The sequence below is a fragment of the Apium graveolens genome, chromosome 9, assembly GCF_009905375.1.
Source record: "Apium graveolens cultivar Ventura chromosome 9, ASM990537v1, whole genome shotgun sequence".
Lineage (NCBI taxonomy): Eukaryota > Viridiplantae > Streptophyta > Magnoliopsida > Apiales > Apiaceae > Apium > Apium graveolens.
The window spans coordinates 109,622,295-109,646,686 of record NC_133655.1 but is presented as its reverse complement, the minus strand read 5'-3'; the positions used below and the strand labels follow the sequence as shown (position 1 = coordinate 109,646,686).

The window sequence follows — 24,392 nt, the reverse complement described above, 5'->3', positions numbered from 1 at the left end:
TACACCTTTCAGGAAGAACCAAATCAACCTTTGTAACCTATAATTTTAAACAATGCACATTGATAGCATTGTCATTATTTGACAAATTTGTGAAAGATGTATTAACTCCAAAACCAACTATAAGCTATGAATGCACAACACATCAAGAATCTTGTAAACAAAATAAGGTTATAGAAGATGGGCATGTAGAATCATGGATTTAAATTCCAGTTACATAAGAACAATTGAAGTTTACACAAATACATTACTTAAATTTAATAATTCATAGCATAAAGTAAAATCTTGAAAAGCATCAGTTGAAGAGTGCATTTGTGACATTTTGAGTTCCAAATATGAGCCATCTTCAAACCCTCTGGCCATAAGTCGCCTTCTTCCTGATAGTTTCCTTGGACAGCTCCAGTGCAAAGTGAATTCCACAAGTCTATCTCAAACGGAGGTCCATCTTCCAGGTGGAACGGTTTAACACACCTTGCATTTGGACATAATTTGTTTGCTGGTAGCAGAACATCATTTCCAGCAATGTTACCGTGCATGTCAGAGAGCAAGTAATAATCTCTTTCACTCTTCCTCTCATGTCAGTATTGGTGACTATCATATACATTTCAGCAGCAGTACTATCTAATTCAGCTGGTCTAAATAATGCCTTAAAGAAAATGTAAGCAAATCTGGATGGGAAATATTTAGAAGATAGTACTGATAAAACCTCAAGATTAAAATCAACATTATTCCTCTGCAACAGTCTGAGAGATGAGTTAAAAAAGTTTGCCTGATGAACATCGTGTCTAACACAATAAGAAACGAAGCCGTAGAACTGGTCACGTGTAACTTCCATCTGATGCTGATGAAAGTCATATAGCTTATCCCAGTCAAGAGCTTCAAGGACATACTTGATATGTTTCTTTGGTTGTTTACGCTCCCATACCAACAAAAGCTTCACGAACAAACTTAAGCTTTCTGTCTTGAAAATGAGGTGAGAAAAATAAGTATGATCAACTCTAGTGAAACATTAAAAATAGTTGGATCAGCCATTTGAGAAAGCTTTGCTGGAAAATGTAGTTAACTGTTACTTTTGAGTTTAAGAGAAAGGGAATGCGTATGGACTTAATTAAAAATGATGATCTGCAGTTGTTTTGGACAAAAGATTGTTATCTTTTCATCTTCCTTTTATGTTCAATAAGATTTATTTATCCCGAGGAAAAATATAAATATATTGATTTTATGTACTTATTCCCAAAAACATATTTTGCTTATAAAAGATCGTATAAATCATTGAAGAATATAAACTAAAAATAATCATATAATAAATTAATCTAAAGATGGAAGAAAGTAATTACATACAATATTTGTCTTTCAATATTTATTCTACAAATTACTTATTCCCGTAATATTAATATTTATCAATATTTTCGTAACAAAAATAAAATAAATAATATTAAATCTTGGCGTCATAATTCAATTTCCAAATTTAAATTTCACAGAACAAAAAATCTTAACTTATTTTTCTGAACTGTCAACTAATTACATGACATAGTAATATAAATTTATTTGTAAAAAAAATCATCTTGAAGATACTAATTATTTGTATCTTCTCTGGGAATTACATTTTTTCAACATATATTTTGATTTAATCTAACTTTATTAAAAATTATTTTAAATATTTGTGAAAAAAAGATAAAATCAATGTTTATCATGACAATATCTCCAAAAGCAGTTCTCCTTACACCTATTGCTAAAATTGTATTGGAAGACTCGTTCTAGTTTGTAGAGCATTAATTACATCCATCATGTTGTTTTATTGTATCTAGACATATAATCAATAACAAAAAGTGCTACAACCAAGATATAGCTCATTGTCTTTGTACTACCCTAGGTAGTTAGAAAACTTTTATCTTTTAAGTTTACTGAATTTTTTTAGATTTCGTTAATGTATGAAATTCAAAATATACATTATATTTAATCATCAATTACCGACATTTAATTTTGATTTTTTAGTTCTCAAGATTTAACCAATTTGGAAAGAGTATCCTACTTCTTGTGTCGTAACATATTATTTTCTCAAGTTTTGAGAAGACAATGTGAATAAAGTTAGCGCAGTAAACCGACTTATAGTATAATTTAATTGATAATTTGAAAAGACATAAAGTAAAGTCTATATATAGTTCAATATTTTGCATGAATTGTTTTAAAATAAAAAAAATACAAAATCATCCTTATATAGAAATATAATATATTAATGTAATTTACAGAATGGGCCTTTTAATATAAGGAGAAAGAGAGAAGAAAAACAAAACAAACAAAAAAGCCCAAAAATAAAGCTGACTTTGAGATTTTATATCCCAAAAAAATACAACATACCTGTCTTAAAAAAAACCCAGATAACGCAAACTGCCGTTAATTTGGGATTCTCAACTTCCATTAAGCAAGAAGTCTAACTTCCTTTCACAGAGAAGGCAATAGCATTCTCGGTACAATCAACTCGTTGTCTACAATGGAGGTATGAATCAATTTTGATTTTATAGTTATATTGCTTACATACAGTTTATATATATATATATATACATGGAATGGAGCTATGAATCAGTTGTTGGTATACAGTTATATTGCTTGATTCATAGAGTTTTATGTATATATCTTAAATTAATCTATTAATGCTGCATAGAATTTAAGAACATGTTTTGTTTCGATTCATGTAATATAATATTTTTGTATCTTATGCATGTAGTGTTCTTGTGAAATTTCTGCTCTGTATCTCATCCATCTTGGTTTTAAGTAAATTTCATGATTTATATTTATTGGAATAAATTTATTATGTAATTACAGATGAAGAGAGCATCAGATTCTACAACGAAGAATGTAGCAGATTTAGGTAAGAATTTGACCTTTAGTCAGTATATTGTTTTATGTAGGTACATTAACATAATACTAATTGTACAGACAGTGAAGATAGTATATGTAGCTTTCTGGCAGCAAATGTGGAAGTTTCTGAATTCGGGCAAATTGTAAGTGTAGATTTTACAGCGTTCATTTATATAGTTTTAATCTCTTTATAATCTTTGAAATTTTGATTTAATGGTACTTCATCAGAGAGTGCCACCGAATTTTAAAGGTTTTTGTGGTAGAAGAATTCCAGATCACTTGAAGATATACTGTTAAAACACATATATGGCTATGCTCGATATGATTCAGAAGTCGGTAAAATATGCGGTCTTGCTCGTTTCATGGAGTACTATGGCATTAAGATATATAACTTTGTTCTATTTGATTATTATGGGGACAGAGTTTTTAATGTGAAGATATATAGGAAGCCACAGTTGAAATAAACTACCAGACAATACATCCAAATGAGTGGAAGAAGAATAAACCTGAATGGAAACATGATGAATTCGTTGTCCTATATGGAAACATTGAGTTTCTAAAATCTATTGCTCGGTTAGTTTACGATGCAATTCTAAACAAAAGTGAATCTTACCGTATCTGCATAAATAACACAGACTTGCAAGAAACATGCGCTAGATCTGGTATGATAGATTTTGGAATTATTTCATATCAACTAAATTCATACTTTCATATCAGTTGGTATAAGGTGTATAATTGTCCAATTATTTGTATATATATCAGACACTGAGCCAGGAACGGAGAATTTTTACAAAAACTTGAAAAATGGGAACTCGGTCAGTCTGAGGTTTACTACTAAGGAATGGAAATGCGAGGTAGAGAGGATTGGAGGACATTGCAAATTTGGGAAAGGATGGGCTGATTTTGTATCAGACACATGACTTGGAGTTGGAGATTATAGTGTCTTGTATAGAATGCATAATGATATTTATAATGTGAACAACGTGAATGTTTGCATCTATAAACATGAAGTTTATGGTAAAGATCTTGATAGAGGTACTGTCATAAGTTAAATTTTTTGATTTCTACATATAAATTATTTATGAATTAAGGAAATTGTACATCTGTGGAAAGTCATTAAATATTTTTTTGGGGGCAGGAAACTTGTTGGCGGAAACATCATTCTTGAAAATTGTGTCTAAAGATACTCTGGCATGTGGAGGATTGTGATTAATTTCCGTTGTGATCAAATTGAAGAGCATATATAATTATATGTTTGTGCATCCGTACATGTTTGTGCTTTTATGTGTAATTCGTAAAAATAACCTTATTTATTGTTTCTTTCCAAGATTGTACCAAGTTTGGTGCGGTAACAAATACAGTCAAAAGCTCCAGACGATAGAGAAAATCGGGTTGGAGGGCATGAATCTTTCGTTTCATACAACTCGTCAAGTGGATATTTTTACTGCCTTGGATATGTGCTAGTGATATTTTATTTGCGTGAAAGAGATACACTTTGTATTTACTATGGATGATAGCAATATCATTTCCTCTAGGATTTTTCAGGAAGATGGATTTGAGGTTGATTACTTAAAAAGGCGTATTAGAGGAAAAGAGATGATAGGAAGAGATGGTTTCTACAGATTCATTTAGATTCTGATGAAGGTGTGATACATATCAATGTGGCAAAATCTGATGAAGGTTAAAGTTATAATTATTGTACTGATGTTTCTATATTACAATTTATAGATATGGAGGTGGAACATGAATTTGTTGTTGCGAAAGAGGAGAAAGTATGTTAATGGAAGAAGACAATGTCATCGATCAATTGCAGGAATTTTGTAATTCATTGGCTAGTAAGAAAGGATGGAAATATTACAAAAAAAATCAGAGATTGAAGAAGAGACATAAGATGGTATGTGATAATATGTTTAATAGAATAGAGTTATTTGTTCTTTTAAAAATATATGTAAAGTATTATGCTCCTATAATTATTAGGTGGATAATAATCAAACCAAGCTTCCAGGATTTATCGTTATTCTTAAATCAGATAAACTATGCACAAAATGTAGTGGTACATTTTTCATTTAATGTTGTACACATTTCATATCTTAAATTTGGGTGGAATTTTAAGGTTGCTGCGAATATGGATCAAATTAATTGGTGTTTAAAATTTAATTGATTTATACAGAAACTACTAGAGAAGTTGGCCACAACATTTGCAAGTGTGTTACCAAAAAATGTCTGGGCTTCGGTTCCCAAGTGGTCGTGAAATTCATGTCAAGTATTCAGTGGAGGAAACAGTTTTTTAACCTTACATGGTTCCTGAAAGAAGTTAGACGGTATTCGGCTACAATTCTGATTTTCATGCATGAGGGCCTCGGACAATTTATGGTATGTGCACTAAATCCTGATGTAATTGAAGTGGATTTTAATTCTGCAAGAGTTGTTTCCCAATCGCATTTAACTTGTAGAGGTAATTGCACATTTTTACAAAGCTTTACGTATTTGTTTTTAGGATACATAAATTTAAATTTCATTATTCATTATGACTGAACTTGGATACCCAACAATTAATTTACAGATATAATAACTGGGATTGGTTGCAAATTCATGATATTCGGTATTGGTGGTGCAATAGACTCTGGAGTAATAGTAAGCTTTAATTAAGCATTCCACTTTCCCCACACTATGATCTGTATCTCTTTCTCTATTAATAGTAATTTTGTCATTTATCGATACTTTATTATGCTTGTGACCGGCCATACCAGAAATATTTCACAACTCTTTGAAAAGTTAATTCCTGCAAAAGTACAATTGATCTTGCAGAATGGAAAGATATACAATTGTCATTACTCTGAATCCATAGGGAAGATTTCTGATATACTGGCGCTAGTAATGATAAAATGTTTGAGAGGAAGGATTTCATGTTGCTTACCTACAGAGGATCTGGGAAGTTTGAAACTATCATTTTGATAGTTCAAAAAATGAAAAACCTATGGTCAGCTGTTCTTCAAGAAATGGTACTACTTTAAATACTACATACCATTTATTGGTCTGGTGATTAATGAAGCTATGCAGTTCAAACGGTAATAATGGAAACACGGGTGACCACGATAATAATATTAATACCTTTTGCTACTTCTCTGTAGATATTCATGAACAGCTTCCAGGTGGATTTGAGGAATTAGAAGAAATTATCATATAAAATATTACAGTGACACTGATCATGCTGCAGAAGTCCGAAGAAGAATTCAGCAAGTAGGAAGACAACTTGGATATGGATGTTGAAGACGTAACTGATAATGTTGCAGACAATACTATAAGTGATCAGGAAAATGATCAACTCCTGGGAATGGAGTTCACCGCCACCATTGACTGCTTCAAATGTGAATCAACACATGTCACGGAGCGGTATTGTTACATTACTCGATCAATTACATAGACTTTTTTTTGCAAACTACAATATAAAATTTTACTCATTTTGTGGTTATATTGATATAACAAAGAATATCATCTTTCAGTATATCCCAGCAGCTGTACAGCCGAATGGTAGGACATGGATAAGTGGCGAAATTGTAACTTTTAGGATGGGGCTTTTAACTGGAATGTTAAGATAGTGTTTTTCTACTGGATACCTCGATTCTCTGCTGGATGGAACCAATTTGCGACTGATAATGAGCTACAAATAGACGATAACTTGGTTTTTACTTTTCAGCAAGAAGATTTAATATTCGATATAGTTATCGAATAGTTTGTTTAATCTACACTACATTTTCATATTGGATTAATGTGATCAATATATTTATCTCTGGTACATGATGTATTAATATTATGGTTTGTTATCCTTGAAATTTGGTTTGTAGCTATTTAGATTATTGGATGTGATCTGATTTTAAAACACTTTCCAAATTTAATATGATGTATTTATATTATGGATCTTAATTGGCTGAACAATGGAAAGCTCTCTTGTTGCAATGACATTATTCTTAAGGTTGATTGAGGACTTAGTAATTATATATTTGCAATCAATATTGTATATTTTTAATATAGATAACTTGTACAATTTCTACGACTACAGAAAAGTAAAAATAGTAATCTTAGTACTGGATTACTTAGATAATGTGTGCAGTATTTAGAATATGGTAAATATTTCGTGCTTGTATTAAATATCATAATATCTTAGTCCGAACAGAGAAGTATTACGTTAAATATTGCATAAGATAACTGTGCGGCGTAATTCAACCAAAAGATTTAAATAGATAATTTAAAAATCCAAAAATATGAGAAACATACACGTTGAATAACAAATTATAATATTTGTGGTAGAACAATTTGTACGCTTATTCCGAATATCGATAAAACTTTATTTAGTTAAATATCATAAACTAATAAATATAATAAAATGCTCCAGCTGCAATATCTCTGTAACGCATCAGTTGTCGACATTCACTAACCTACATGACAAAAGGAAAACAAAGTTAGAGTATGAATAGTAAATATATAATAATTAAATATGAGTTGATTTGATGTGCATACCTCTGTCTCAAAGTGACGACCATCCGGATAATCAATATTGATGAAGATACTTGTTGAGGGCAATTACTTATGCGAATTATACCTTTTTTTTCAAATAGAAAAAATAGAATACTTTAGGAATGCTTTAAATGGAATTTGAGAGTCAGAATGTTGATTTTTTCAAAACAATTAGTACATGCAGGGAAAGCAAGAATTAAACCTTGGTCAACGTTGATGCGGACAGATGCAAGGATGACAATTTTCCTTTCTGTTCCTATATCCTGGTATAAAGGAATCTATATTCGGTGGGAAATTACCCACAAATAAACACGGTGCGATGTCCTGAAATCAAAGTAAAGACGTGGTAATCTAAACAGTTATAATTGTACAAATCTGCATTATAAGGGCCAGAATACGGAATATCTTACGCTCCATCACTTAGTCTGAAGCGGATCATATCCCTTAAACCAAATATGCGCAGGATTGTTCGCTTTGGTTCAAGTCTTCGACAAAACCGATAACATCTGTTTTGACCATTGTAAATTACTAACATTTATAACTTTAGAAATCTTGATTATCGACGTTTAAAATTCAATACATGTGGAGGTAAACAGGCATCTCATCATAATTCGAATTCAAAAGAGCGTCGGAGATAGCAGGCAGGGAAGTCAATTCACACTGTGCCGCGGAATCATTAGAGTATCCACTGGAACTACATCCACAATAGTGATGGGTAGGAACCGTATGCAGTTTGTGTTATGCACAGGCATGTACAAACCAGTTGCAGGCATGATACCTATGTTCCTTATACGGTATAAGGTTCCTGGAATCAAAAGTTCGGCAAATTGATTCCAAATAGCAGGTGAAACAACTGCAACCATGTGCGTATTCTGTAATATAAAGAGAGTATATGCATGAATAATGAATATGAAAAATAGAAAAGTGGTGAACTCAATACTTGCAATAGATTAAAAGCAATCACACCTCACAGTCGAGTAAAATAAGATTGTGCCTCGAGACCTCTCCATGACCATTCAGTGACCTCCACATTCTTGTCACCCTAACTTTCAACGTCCATGCAATTTGAGTGGCATTCAGATCGGACAAATGTTGATGGTCATCCATACCTGGCTGAAAGATGATAAATATTTATAGGATTAATGTATTATGTATAGTATTTTTTGTTGAAATTGAAGAGAAATAAGTGTTACAAACCTGTATGTTCTTCAACAATTTTAGTGTTAGAACAACTATAAAGTTATTGAATATATAGTACCGTCTAAGTAGAATAGGATCGATTTGAATATGGGAAAGATACTCAATAACACCAATTTTAAAGGAAGATATTGTCATCTTGATTGTAGGCAGTTAGGATAATTTTTTATAGGTTGTGGTATACTCTGCAAATCACAAACAATACGTATATTATATCATAATCCTAAACCAAAGCAATGTGTGAATCAGGATTGCCATAATTAAGGTATTGATTTATGTCAAAATTAAGGAGCATATTTTGAGGTTATTCACGGGAATATCGTGGAAACTTGTTATGATGAGATGGAAAGTATGTTACATTTGGTAAATTTCAATATTGAGTAATGCGGGGGAATTTTAAAACATATAGTCTGACACTTTATTTTGAATTTAAGGTTGCTCATCATGAATGTTTCGAGTCAAATTTAAGAACTTGTCTTCTCTTGAAAAAATGATCTTTTCGCATATACAATTTGAAATTAAACATTTCTTTCCATTATAAAATCGTATGTCCATAAAGGACATTGATTGTCAAATTAAATGGAGTACGACATGGTCCTTGATAAATAAGCACTACTTTTTAATAAAAGTAGTGCTTCAACCATGCTTCTTATAACGGAGATGATCAAGGTAATATTTAAATATTGTAAACAAACTTTTATTTATGTGTGATGACGTTGATCACAGTTATGAAAACAGGGTAAAAAGCATTGTTAAGCAGTCGAAATTGCAAATAATGTCATGTGAACAAAACTGTAAAAAATCATTCAGCCATAAGCAAGATGAAAGCTCTGGAAAGCACTCAAAGTGAAGCATGCTATCAACCTTCCTGCAAGCAAAAGTGACATATTCATTAATTAAATTAGGTGGACATAGTTTTAGAGTGATGAATAAGGACAATTCCTAGTCAGCGAAAAGCACTTTGGTATATAAGTAAATAGGATGTCTAACATAGGATGCTAGTTATTGTCAGTACCTTCTTAATTTTTTTGGTAACAGATTTAGCAGAGCCTGGAGTACCATTACCGTCATCACCTTCAGAGTACTATACATGCAAAGACGTTTTAATAAGAAAGTCTGCAAATATTAGTATTCAGCATGAATACTAAAAAGAACTCAAATGTAACATAACCGTATTATAATCTCACTTCAAAACCCCTGTTGATGGAATAATCTTCGGACATAATTGGAGATTCAGAAGGAGTGGAGTGTTTATCGTTGGTTCATATAAATCCATCAGCATTAAAAGATGTTGTTATCCTCAACAACGTTATGATTTTGTCAGACCGAGCTCAACTGAAATTAGTCTTCTGACTAAGATTTAATCACTTCTGGAAAGGCTTTGGAGGAATCTTGAACACGGTTGTAGAAAATAAGAATGCATATGTGGTATAATATGGTGACGCTGGAGCTGTTTTATTTCAACAGTTATTTACCTTATCGTAATAAGAAACCACCTTTGCAGCACTTGTTCCAAGAACTCTTCTAGAAACTCGATCATTCAAAACAATATTACAGGCAAATGTCTCATCCTCGGCAAGGACCATGATACGGAACCTTGAGAAAATAGTTAGCTATTTTTTAAGGGTTTAATTAACAGTATCTAGCCTACAAATATTTCCAATAAATTGAAATAGTTAGGTTACCTATTCGGAGGACACGGGAATGTTTCGAGGACATTGGGTACATTTGAATACTGTTCCAATGCGCTCAACCTCGTGGAGACATTTTTTACAGTTATAAAACCACCAATGTGTTTCCTCATCGACCTTTAATGATCTTAAAGGTGCATCAAATTTCTTTTCTGGGGTACAATGAAAATGTAATATTTAACAACAAAAGCAACAATATAAAAATACCATTTCTGAATATTATATAAATGCAATACCTTGAGATGATCGTATGTCAGATTTTCATTAAGGTCTTTGAGTGACAATTTTCAAATAATGTGGGAACCAGTTCAATTTGTTTAGCCTGGAAAAATTTGTCTCTTTTTATTATATATCCTTCCTCAAGCAACCTAAACATATTAAAGAAATTAATAAACAGATCAAAACGTCGATAAGTTAATTTTAACTCTATATTTACTTGTTACCTCTGCCTCATATCATTCACAGATTCATCATCTAGATTTATATATAGATGAGTAGATGGTAATGTACCAATCTGAACAGAACCTGTATATGGGAATAAAGTTAATTGTTTAATCAGCAAGAATATAACTGTGTAATAGATTGTTTGCATAAGTACTTACTCATAAATGTAGTCACTTTTGTACTTGTTATAATAGCAATGATCGGTTTTTTTGGGATTCCAGCCATCTCGTTGTTGAAAGACACAGCAAGATCACCCCAAACAGTAACTTTGTGGGCATTACTACAAAAAAGATTTAGATATCATATATGTAATAATCTATTAGCAATATGCGGTGTATATGCGTAATTACACTAATGATCAAATATATATATTGGACATTACTTTGAATCGCATATTCTAAACTTCACAATGTCCTATCTCCGTATCGAGTATGAAGCTTGTTCAAACCTTTATACTCCTCCACAACTCCAAATAATATCTGTTTAACACAAAATTTATTTACACAATATTAAAGTAGGCTGTCTTATAATTATAGGAGAATTGTTCCATATGAGTAATTTACGATAATATCGAGTTAAAAGAGTGCGTTACCAAACCTATGCAAATTCAGGCTGCTGTTGAGGAAGACATTTATTTGCTTCTGCAAATAAATCTCCCAGGTCTAAAAACTCAAACTTTTGTGAAGGGATCATGCCATCATCATCAGCAGTCCTCACAATAGTGGAGCCTGTAAATCTGATGCAGAGAGTTGACTGCACAGGCTTCAAGTTTCCAACAGGATCTTTAACTACAACTGGTCAAAAACATAGACACCGCCTTCCACAATTTTCGTGCTGAATCCATTCCAAATGTTATGATAGGCAAAGGCTATGAACATGGTTATCCTACATTTAGATAATTTAAATGACATAAATATGTAATACTGGAAAAAAGTATTGACAACAAATAATGCAAAGATGAATAAATTTAAAACATACATCATCGTTAAGGAGAATAAGATTGTAGACTTTCAATGAGTCCGTCTTTAAAGTCATGTTAGCCCACATCCTGGTAAACCCTGGCCTTAATTTTTCCAGTTAGTGTTTGCCTTGTCGAGATTGGATAGACGATCAAATGATTCCATTGAAAAAGATCACTATCAGAAGAGCAAGAAAAAAGTTCATTCAAAAATTTAATAACAACTCAACAGGTAAGATATTTATACATTTAATATTCTAAGAACTGTATAAATCGCTTAAAGAATTGAAGATCTTACAAAATGGTTGAACTCTTGAGAGAAAAAAGGATGATGTTAGCAAATGACAAAACTCCTGTAAAAATGTTGAAAATATATTTAAACAGCAAGACATTAGGGAGATGCCAATAATTTAGCTCAAATTGATAGTGCAAATATATTCCTTTAATTGAGAATAGAGTAATATCCCGGTTTAATTTGCTGATAATTCTTAAGGTAAGTGTTTGATGTGATTATGACAACTAACCAACCTTTATCATTTGGGTTTTTGCCAACAGAAAAAGGGAAAATTGAAATCCAATTCTTAATAAAATATGTACAGTGTATAAACAATTAAGAAAATCTTCCTAATCAAACAGATTATACATATTTTTAATAGACAAAATAATTGGAGATTTAATGTTTATATTATGTTCATAGACGGATGCCAGTAAAAATAAGTGTAACATTTTGGATGTTGAACTCACACCATTGATATATCAAACACAATAAATCCAGAGTTAAGAAGGAAATATAGAAAGATGTTACATGAAGTTCTAATATATCATGTCAATTGTCTACACTTGGAAGATTGTAAAAACACTTCCTCAAAAACTACATTATTTGTGATATATGTGCTAATACCATCACAACCTATTTATGAGAATATGGAGGCCTTCAGGTCGGGTCACTCTGGATATAGCAACTAAATGTGTCCGTGCGAGGAAAGCTGCTTTAGGAAGGTAAAGCCCAACCGTATCAAGTGATTGTCCCTGACTTTTGTTAATCGTCATGCATAACATATTGAATCGGAAACTGAACGTGTTTAAATTCAAACGGCCAGTTCGTGTCACTTGGAATAATCTCAATTCTAGGTATTAGATGTTTCGTTCCAACATGAGAGCCACACAAAATCTCACATTCAATACTGTTCTTCCTACAGGATTTCACAATCATTCTTGTACCATTGTATAATCCCATGATTTGGTTTTAAGTTTCTCATAAGAATGACGACAACTCCTACCTTCAAATTTAACTCATGCTTAGGAAAGCAAGGCATATTGATAGAGTTTAGATAATCAACTGGAAAAGAGGATCTGAAATCATTATCATCATCACCTGCATCATCAATTGAATCCTGACTCAGATAAGTGTAAACCATGCCAGAAATTTTTTCAAGTATCGTTGTATTAATCTCATCCACCACGATATTGGTAGGTGTGAGTATGGCCCTTGATATGAGGTATTCATGTGAATAGATATTTTGAATAAAATCTGGGTACGTCATTTCAAAAAGCTTCTGGATTGGATCTCCGGATGTATGAACGATATATTGATCAGGAATCTTTATTAACATTTCACCAGTGTCTGGACTTGGAGAAATATTGGTTTCTTTGCCATCGCCGACAGCAAGCTGCCACTTGCTAAAGTCCACAATGGTTTTGTTCTCTAATCATTATTTCCTGCATTAAGCCACATGTTTTGCTTCAATAAAAATACTTCACAGGATTCCCAAAGCTTGGATTTATTAAGGGTAGAGCAGACAACTTCAGCCCTTGACGCTTTTGGAATGACAGGAAGTATCTGCCTAAAATCTCCATAAAAAACAATGGTTATACCACCAAATGGCTTTTTAGCTCTGCTTTTATCAATAGCAGACATAATATCTCTCAAGGATCGATCAACGCATTCAAAAGCATGACGATGTTGCATAGGAGCCTCGTCCCAAATTATTAAATCAGTTCGCTGAAGTAGCTCAGAAATATCAGTCCCGTGTCTTAAACCGGCAGAACAATTTTCATCAAGCTTGAGTGGAATGTGAAAGCGGGAGTGTGCGGTTCTTCCACCAGGAAGCAACACAGCAGCTATACCACATGAGGCAACAGGAAGCACAATCTTATGCTCTGATCGTAATCGACAACACAGTGTCTGCCACAAGAAAGTTTTTCCACATCCTCCACTTCCGTAAACAAAGAAAACACCACCTTTTTTCTGGTTGATATTGTCAAGAATGGAATCATAGACTATCTTATGTTCATCATTGAGAAGACTATGATTTCTTGTGTGGATTCTCTTCATTTCTTCTATATCATAGGATGTTTCCTCAAGAATTAGTCTATTCTCAGAGTTAAAAAAAAGCATCTCCGGGATATGGCATTTCTGGGAAGTTTTTAAGGCTTTTACCAATATCAGTCAATAATTTCTCTATCTCTGCAATAAAATTAATAAAACTTGATAACATTAATCCAAACATGGAACATGTAATATATACAAAGCATTATTAAAAGCTCATACCTGTAAGAGTGTAATTTTGGATCTCAATATCTGATAGACAAAGGTTTGGATTCCCAGTGAGATGTCACCTCACAAGAAGAATATCATCTGACATGCATCCCCAATGAGCTTCCCAAAGGTTACGCGGATGAGAGACTGGACTGTATACTAAAATGTTGACAAACATGGCACGTAATTGTGGAGGCATGGATGTATGCGCATTTTCACCTATAGCTTCGTGCCATTGCTGGTCGTTCTGGAGGATACCTAGCGCGGCACAGGCTTCGTGAAAGGAGTTATAAACATGGTCGTTGACTGTCTTCAAATCATAAAAACATACAACACCTTTAATCCTGAGCAGGTGCATGCGGAGATATAATAGTTCACCGCTAGATGAATGTACTTCAGCAAGCCTACCGATGACATCACCTATTTTCCTCTGTTTCCAGATACCAGGTTGTGGATGCCATGTAAACTTGCTTGGAAATTCTGAATAGGTTAAATTTGGGGCCTCTGCATATGTTTTATTTGCATCAAACCATGCTTCTAATTTGCTTTTCTTTGTTCCAGCATTGTCGAAAACTTCCTATAGATTTTCTGAGCCTTTAAACGACACATGCTTGTCAATCGGTAGATGTACTGGCAATCTTTCAACGGAAGGCCACCGGGAATGGATGTCAAAACCAAATATCCTCCATGATGCTTCAGATGCACAAACATATCTTCCATCCAAGTATTGCTTGACTTCATCAAGCGGCCGTTTCTCAGGAGTGATTGTGGTTGTGCACCCTTTTTGTTGTTTGTTTTTTTCCTCAGACACATGGTGGCGGTATCATGTCCTTTTAAACAATATTTGAACAGATATTTCAATGATCTGGAGCTGTTACAAATCTCCCAATTTGTTTGACATTGAAATCTTATTAGAAGATCTCGATTGTAGGGGACAACATAACGATTATCCAGGTCAATTCCCTTTTTCTTTACGATAATTCCAGTTTTCCTCCTCTTATAGATGGGAAAGCCACAGTCATCAAAGTATGTGTGAGAATTATACCTGTTAAAAAGGAAAAGAACGATGTTTCAATTTAATTAAAATAAATCTAAAAGGAATGTTTTACTAAAAGGTGAAAAATTAAATGTTGTATTCTTCCAGCAGTCTTTGGAAAATTAATTTAATGTAAAAGATCTCAGAATTACCTTTTAGGAAAATGTTTAATACAACGGCCTTTAACCATACACGGAGAATTGACACAATCAGTGCCACATGGTCCGTGGATCATGTAATTCTTGACAGCTTCGTAACCAACTGGATCAATACTTGGGTCAGGAATTTCTGCAGAAACCTTTTTATTTATTTGTTCAGTTGTTTTGGGACGATCGTTTGGATGCAACCATATTAGCATGTGAGCATGTGGCAATCCACGCTTTTGAAACTCTATGACGTGCATTACTGTGATATGAAATTGATGAAAATAATTAAATAAAGCCTTACATACATGTCATATTAAATTTAAATCATAAGCAATTTGTTAGAGGAAGATATCCTGAAAATAGCATACCTCAAATACAACGTCCAAAGCAGTTCTTATTTTTTATTTGATCAAGAAGTTGGTCAACTTTCATCTTAAATACCCTTGCAACGACGTCGGGTGCGTCAACAACATCAACACCAGGTAGAAATTTTAACATCCTCTGAATTTCAGGCCATTTTGTGTTAGTGGTCATCGTAAGGAACAATGATGGGTGTCCAAGTGTTCGACAAATTGCCATTGCGTCCTTGAAATACTGGTTCATGTATCTTTACTGCCAGTGAAGGAGGCTGGTAAAATTGTTGCTTTGCCGACATTTTCAGGATTGCTATCACCCTTGTTTAGTGCATCTCGTATGTTGTGGTATATATCAGAACGAATTGTGGTCTGGTGACCTCTGATCCAGTCAAATCTGTATTGCTCAATCGCAGTAAATGCGTCAACAACATATTGCTGCCATAAACGTCCTCCGAGATGTGGAGTCAAACCTGAATATACATAAGACAATTTCGGAGAAAATTAGAATGGTAGAATTAATTCATATAAAAGTGTTCAAATTTAGGAGTTGATTTTGAACATACCTTCCGAAGGCCATATCATGAGTTTATAATTGTAATATTCTTTCATCGTGATGAACTCTCTCTCCCCCTTTTCATCCGGATCTTCATCTTCGGTATTCTGACGTTGTTTCTGATTTTTTTTGATTTGGTCTGTTTAAAGGGATTTGACGGTAATATCCGATGTCTCCATGAGGAAAAAGAATAGGATACTGAAGCTGCATAAACCGTGGATCTGTTTTAAAAATTCTCTCCAATCCATTGGTTCTCGAATGGATTATTGTATCCCTGCATCCTTTAGCATACTCGTCAGTGACAATCAACCCGGCAACTTCATTCGATGGACCAATATGGTTAGGTCGACCAGATGCGGAAGACGAAGATATTAGAACCAATCTAAATTCATCAACTGGATTCTGACTAATTCTTTCACGTGCCATACGAAAACCTTTGACCAAACGATTATGTTTATCCAGCATTTCTAACAATGACTCAACGATTTCTTCATCCACGACATCGCGTCCTCCCTTAACGGCATTTATTCTGTTATGTACTTCATCTTCAGTGTCATATATGTAGAGTTGACAGAATTTGGGGATCTTACCATCAAGTGGTACAAAGCTTCCCATACTGTGGTAATTTACACCTTTTACCTTGAAACAGTAAGGAGCACCGCCACGATTGATACTACGATCAATTTGACCTCCGGTGGAAGACATGGCAAACATATAGTTGTACATTCTAATTTTTTCCTAGAAATGCCTAAAATGGGATCCACCAGTAAGGAGTGAAGCGAGAGGCTCGGGAGGTTGCTTTTCTTTCTCAAGAATTATCTGATCATTTTTACAACAAAGAGAGAAAGTTGGAGGCTTTTTGGTCGCTTTTTTATTGTTTCTTTCATGATTCCACATGATGGACTGACTCTTTGAACAAATTCTATCAGGATCACCGACATCGAGGTACTCACTCCACTTAGTAACAGTATTGTCAAAATCATGTACATCAACATCGTCACAATCACCTACAAAATTTGAAATATTATGACTGTGGAACATCAAAGTAATTAAGAATGAAACTGAATTTAAGTTCATACCGGTAGATATACAATCACTATCACTGCTGTCACATTCTTCAACATTGTTAAATTCTCCTAATAAGTTCTTAGAACCTGAACTTTCTCCTCGCTCATAATAACTTTTTACGGAAGATGTATCATATGTTGAAGAACCTGGACTAATTTTTCCACAGGTTTTTTTGGATTGTTGTTTTACAGCGATATCACTGCTGGAACCTAAAGTTACTTGTGGTCGTTTAAATATAGTGGATGCGGGCAGTGCAAAAGTGACAGTACTATCTGCACTTTGAGTAATTTTTGGAGCTGCAATATTTCGTTGTTCTCCTGCTACAACAACAACATTGTTAATAAGATCAACTACTACTATCTTTATTTGCATAAATAGTAAGCATCTCTAATATACAATTTTGATTTTGAAACGCACCTTCAAATCCCATTGGTCGTAATTTCTGAACGCATGGAGTATCAGGAGTTTCACATGTTTCTCCATTTAACTGTACACCTACATGGTTGAACCAGAATTTATCAAATTGTGCGATGAATTTAACAATTTGAAAATTGTATTTTATCAATATAGCAATAAGACAACCATGGACAACTGTAATAAAAAATAACGTTGGTTATGTTTTGACCTGATATTTGAGAACATTATGAACGTGAAGTGTTTCCATGTCGAGTGTATGGAGAATTATCGAGTAATTCTCTGTCATGCGGACTCTTTCCGCACAGCCTATTTTTTCTTTTACATGGAGAAGAACATAACCAATTCAGCCAATATAATATAAAATTAAACACAAATTTTTCCAGCTATAAGTGAAGTAAAATGTGCCTGATGTTTGAGAAGCATGTGAAGGTGACGCAGTTCCCACAGGCTTGTGCACAATGCTTTCGCTAAAAGTTGGATCATCCGTCAGTGTACTCAGGAATATCTTGTGTTCCTTAAAACTGCAGTTCTTTCGACGCACCCTTATTTGGTTTTTTTTCCTGCAATTTACAGTAAAGACATTTATATTATCAAACAGGATTCTTTAGTAAAAAAAAAAACTGACCACACTTATTATTGTTTACCAGGTTGTTTCAGGTTTGGTTTTGCATTTGGTTTAGTATTGAGGCAATATCCGTCAGTACCTAGTTTCTCAAAACTGGGTTGGAAATTAATGTCAACCTGAACTTCATGGAGAGTTGACATTAACATCTGTCTGGTGGCTAATCTATCCTTATCACTGGATTGGTAATTACCGACAACTGAAACTGCATAATCAAAAGGTATATTAAAATTAAAAATATTGTAGCTATAAATGTAAACTTGGGAAATTACCAGCCTTTGTCGTGTCAAGAGTGCGCAGAGACTGTTTGCCTAAATCTTCCAAACACAATGGAAAATCTCCGGAGATTTGTTGCTTACATAGTTCTACGTTAATATCTTGCAGCCTGTGTGTTTAAGATACCTATTTTCAATTCCACTGAATGCTGAACATGATATTGTATAAACACAACATTAGTATTACATTAAGAAGCAAACAAAAACATGTCAAAGTGGACCGCAGTATACGACAGACCTTGACTATGTTCACTACTTGATCGGCTGAGAGATGATATACTTGACGGAATTATTGGACTCTGATTATCCTTGCGACTATCTGACAATGCATGTCCAATCAAAATTATTGGATAAGATCCGGGTTTAACTAAAGCAAAGAATAGAGAAGAACTTATTTTTAATTCCACTGAATGTTGATCATGATATTGTGTAAACACAACATTAGTATTACATTAAGAAGCAAACAAAAACCATTCAAAGTGGCCGAACCTGCAGACTGCAAATTCTGACTAAATTCGATATTCTTTGATAATTCAGTCAAAGGAGACAGCTTTGCAGAATTACCTGCATCCATGAAAGGGGAATACAAAGTTAACTTAAAATACCAGGCCTATCTACATACATGACTGTCCTGCAATTCAAGTTACCGTTAATTATTTTTAGAGGATTACGGCTAAGATATTCTGCATTATTAGTCCTCAAAGACTGATTGAACGGCTGCGGTTTGGTACCTGTAACAATCACAAATAAACAACATTAACTATACATCAAAATTGTTAGAATGTCCGGCTTTGGCCATGATTATCCTTGCGACTATCTAACAATGCATGTCCAATCAAAATTATTGGATAAGATCCGGGTTTAACTAAAGCAAAGAATAGAGAAGAACTTATTTTTAATTCCACTGAATGTTGATCATGGTATTGTGTAAACACAACATTAGTATTACATTAAGAAGCAAACAAAAACCATTCAAAGTGGCCGAATCTGCAGACTGTAAATTCTGACTAAATTCGATATTCTTTGATAATTCAGTCAAAGGAGACAGCTTTGCAGAATTACCTGCATCCATGAAAGGGGAATACAAAGTTAACTTAAAATACCAGGCCTATCTACATACATGAATGTCCTGCAATTCAAGTTACCGTTAATTGTTTTTAGAGGATTACGGCTAAGATATTCTGCATTATTAGTACTCAAAGACTGATTGAACGACTGCGGTTTGGTACCTGTAACAATCACAAATAAACAACATTAATTATACATCAAAATTGTTAGAATGTCCGGCTTTGGCCATGTTCAATAGTTGATCGGCTGAGAGAGGCTTAACCTGACAAAATTAGTGGATTCTGATTCTTCTTGCTACTATCTGAAAATGCATTTCCACGCATATTTATTGGATCAGATCCGGGTTTAACTGAAGCAAGAAATAAAGATAGCCTTATTAACGTCTGCATAATAACTTTTAGATTCAAACTACGTCAGTAAAATGAAGAGACTTTACATGAATCATTGCAGGAGGAAATCATCTGGTAATTATCTGCACTCTGAGAATTAGTCATGTCTGTAAGAATGGAATCTACATTCCGGCCACGGATGCGACGTTTTTTTTCTGATTGGACAAAAACTGAAAAATCATTACCAAATACAAAACAAAAAGTGTAACAATGAGACATGTTCATCAGATGTTATATCTTGATTACCTGATGTGTGCGATGCATTCAAAATATTTTCAGTATTACGACCACGAACACGTTTGGATCCTACCATTAGTGATTAACGTACATAAGGTATAATCCTGTGAATCGCATGACAAAATAACAGATAATAATCAAACAGCAAATTAGAAACTGGTGATAAGCAATACCTTGAAATTCCATGATTATGATAACGTTTCAGCGCCAAGATTCAGTTTTCAGATCCAATGGTCATCCATTGTAGCGTCTAATTCGCGAGAGAGAGAGAGACCGAGCGAGAGAGAGAGGGAGAGAGAGAGTGAGAGAGTGAGAGAGAAAGAGAGAGTATGGAGGAAGTGTGAAAGTGTGATGTAACAGAATGAGCAAATCATGCATGATTTGTTTTTTTTGAAATTATTTTCCATAGATAGGCTGATTTTGAAATTCAAAAATAGGTAATTAATAATTAAGATGGGTCAATTGAAACTAATTGGATAGTCCATGGATATGGCAAAATATATAGGATTTGGGTCATTGGTAAATTTATTTACCCATGGGTAAATTAGGGAGTAGTCATTAAGATATATAGATAAAATAAAATATTTTATTTATAATAACTTAAATAATAGCGACATACTCTTTTTTAAAAATAGCCAATGATTATAGCCAACTCCACCGGAGTAAATCAGTTTACATGTTCATCAAATTTTACATAATCATTATTTTATCTATTTTAACCAACTATTTTAGGTAACACCCGTTGAAGATGCTCTTACAACGTTACTTTAAAATTATCCCCAAATGTCATCATTTGTAAAATAAATGACCCACAATGTCATTTTCTAAAAATATGGTATCAAACATCATTCCAAAACAGAAGATCGAATGTCATTTTCTTATAAACCAAAAATGGAGATGCGTCTCCCGTTTTGCTTCCTTTTTTTAAACTTTCAAAACCTTAATGTTTTTATGACGAAACGGAGATGCGTGCTCTGTTGTCATGTTTTTTTTAATGAGACAAAACGGCATTGGAAGTTATCTTCTAATAGGTACATTTTTTGAACTTCCGTTTTTCATTTTTTTCCAATTCTTTTTACCCGAAATATTAGATAATATTATATTTCCAAACTCAAAACTTTATTCTAAGAGGCATTTGTTCGTATTTTATTCATATTTATAAATATTTTAATAATTTTAAAACTCAAATTGAAAATTGATGAACCCTAAAATATTAAAAATGATTAATAATTAAAGCTTGATTTACAGGGTTTAGGCTCGAGGGTTCCCTAAACCCTAAGAACCTGTCGCTTAAATGCGGTTTACCTTGGTTCACGTGGTTTGCAGGCTATTGCGTTAGCTCGTAGAGTTTACCCAGTGCGCACCCGAAGGGTAGCGGCTGCGGGTTATCTACGATAAAAAAATCCAAAAGGTGGATTGTTGAATCTAAAATATTAAAATTTGTTAAATTAAACGTGTTTTTATTTAATTTTTAATATTTCTAAAACATAAAATGAGATTTAAAGTTCACTTATAAAGTGACATTTTTAAAGTTCACTTATAAAGTTAAAAACACCATAAACTAATGGAGCGGATATGGATCACTAAAAAATATCCGATCTTAAAAAAATTTCAATCTGATAACAATCCGATCCAATAGATAGTGGATTTGAATTTAGGCTGATCCGATCCGTTAAAGATCCGATACGACTATTTAGTTTATGTAAATATAAGATATAAAATATACATGTAGGTACATATATAATAAATTATATTATATATGTGATCCATATATGAAATTTTTAGTTAACATTTTACCACTATGTGTCCTGTTCAGTACATATATTCGTGGTTGGCAACCCTTCGGTCTTGGCACAATGTACCGAGACAGCATGCAAGAATTATTTATCCGGGGTTGGGTTGTCACTAGACCTTAGACTTCTCAACTGTGTCGTGTACAAACACAAACATTCCTTCTACTTTCGTATTTTTGTGTATCAAATCTTAAACTCCAACTTGACCCGGATTTATATTTGTATATCAATTTGGTGAGACTAACCCCAAACTAATATATTCATGTTTACACTACAGTATACTGATTATATACGAAAAAATATTAATTATTAAAAAATACAATAGATAATTAAATGGTGTAGTGCTTACTCAAGTAGGCAAGTAACAATAAAATATATTTTGAGTATTTACATTAATACTAGCATAAATCCCGTGCGATGCACAGGTTTTCATTAATATTTTAAATTTTTATTTATCAAGTTATATTATATTTTTAAAATATTTATATAAATATATAATGATTATAAATTTATAATAAAAATAATAAAATAACATGTGGTCGTAATTTAGTAGAATAAATATACTATTTCTAATAGTTTAACAATTTAGTAGTTTAGCAGATATGTAACACTATTATTTATATATTTTAATAATAAGGTAAGTTTAGTTTTGTAGGATAAGTATATTATATTTAGTAGTAGTTTAATAATTTAGTAGTTTATTAAATATATAACACTATTTATCTATTTTTGTAATAATCAAAATTAGGGAATTATTGTTGAACCAAATTATTTCTATTCCGACTATTATAATATAGTATAAATATATGTTATTTAGAATATGTAAAATTCACATTTGATATTTATTATATATATGTATATTATATATTTTTAAAAAATTATTTATTTATTTATTCCGTGTACTTTCATTCCGTGTCGTGTATCTGTATTGGAAACCCAAAGCCGACACTAATTATTATCGTCTTTTTTCGTGTTCGTGTACTTTCGTGTTTGTGTACCTAATTTTCGATACCAAATACTAACTATTCGTATCATTTCATATCGTTTCACGTGTCGTATATCAGTATTGCTAAGTGTAGTTGTCACGTTGTAATAAGTACTAAGGATTAACATTAACATTAGAGTGAAGCAAAGCGGAGTCACAGTCAAGTAAAAAATTATTCAAATATTTTTTATAGTCCAACCCAAATATTTTAAAATCAGCCAGGAGAATTAACCCATTTTTTATGTTATTATTAGTTGTATGACTCATAGTTGAGGTTAAAAAATTTCCTTGCTCCGCCCTTAGTGAAGGACCAACATCAGAATGAAGGATCAGTCTTATGTATTTGTAGCAAATTTCTGAAAGTAGTTATTAGAATATTACTATGTTTTATCTACATTTTTTTTAAAATATAAATGGATCTGAACCCAATCAAAAATTTGTGATCTAACGAATCCGGATATGGATCGGACTAAAAAAATTCGGCTAAAATCCGATCCGAATCCGGTAAAGTTAAATGGATCAGGATATGAATTAAGACTAATCGGATCCATTGACAGCCTTTTATAAGATCATGTACCAATGTATATCAAAATAGTAATATTTGAGGGCTTTTCAAAATTATAGGGAGGCAATGTACCCATGTATCAGTGTCTACATATGCATATTGCAGCCGCATGAGCAGGAGTAAGAGCATTCTCAACAGAGATTGTCAATATTTACGTGGCGTGGCATAACAATATTGATTGCCAACCTATTGAAGTTAAAGTTATAAAAAAATTGTTAATCATGATTGTCAAAACTTGGCAATTTCCTCGTTTAGTGAAATGCAATTTTTATCCAGAAAACATATCTAACTCCTTTTCATTTTCAAATTCCCAATTTATTATTATTATACTAATATAGGAACCATGTTGGCAACTTCTGGGGTTATCAACTATTCGAGTGTATTTTTAAAAAAAGTTGTCAAAATAATATGAATAGATAAAATAAAAAAAACTAATATATATATTGACTGCGCAATCTTTTGGGCAAAATTTGACATTCTTGAGAACTACCGGAGATGCGCATCTCAGAGGTCAAACATTTAAAATTTTAATATTTTGGATAAATATTATCTGCGGAATATTAAAAAAAAGCATACACCTGTGTTCAGCGACCATAGCTTCAATTTCAAAAAACATGGGCAGCTTATGGATTTCATATGTAGCTATTAAATTTTTAATTGAATTAGATTTATACCAGAATCA

The 24,392-nt window shown here is 32.9% G+C and overlaps 2 protein-coding genes across 2 annotated transcripts; both read right to left on the bottom strand.

The window, feature by feature from the left end:
- Nucleotides 1-13,366: 13,366 nt before the first annotated feature.
- On the bottom strand, nucleotides 13,367-13,996 carry LOC141685478 (uncharacterized). Its single transcript, XM_074490574.1, has one exon. It carries the CDS (start codon nucleotides 13,994-13,996, stop codon nucleotides 13,367-13,369), a length of 630 nt encoding a protein of 209 aa, XP_074346675.1.
- Nucleotides 13,997-14,276: 280 nt separating this feature from the next.
- On the bottom strand, nucleotides 14,277-15,961 carry LOC141685477 (uncharacterized). The gene is made up of 4 exons (XM_074490573.1): nucleotides 15,760-15,961; nucleotides 15,389-15,641; nucleotides 14,876-15,245; nucleotides 14,277-14,777 (listed from the first exon to the last, which is right to left on the bottom strand). The coding sequence occupies exons 1-4, from the start codon at nucleotides 15,959-15,961 to the stop codon at nucleotides 14,277-14,279; spliced, it is 1,326 nt and encodes a 441-aa protein (XP_074346674.1).
- Nucleotides 15,962-24,392: the final 8,431 nt, after the last annotated feature.

Excerpts from the sequence above, each read along its gene's own strand:
- LOC141685478 (XM_074490574.1), bottom strand. The coding sequence starts at position 13,996 with ATGAAGAGAATCCACACAAGAAATCATAGTCTTCTCAATGATGAACAT.
- LOC141685477 (XM_074490573.1), bottom strand. The coding sequence starts at position 15,961 with ATGGCAATTTGTCGAACACTTGGACACCCATCATTGTTCCTTACGATG. Across the intron at positions 15,246-15,388 it reads ATTAAACATTTTCCTAAAAG|GTATAATTCTCACACATACT; the intron begins GTAATTCTGAGA and ends CCTTTTTAACAG. Across the intron at positions 14,778-14,875 it reads AGCATCATGGAGGATATTTG|GAAGTTTTCGACAATGCTGG; the intron begins GTTTTGACATCC and ends GAAAATCTATAG.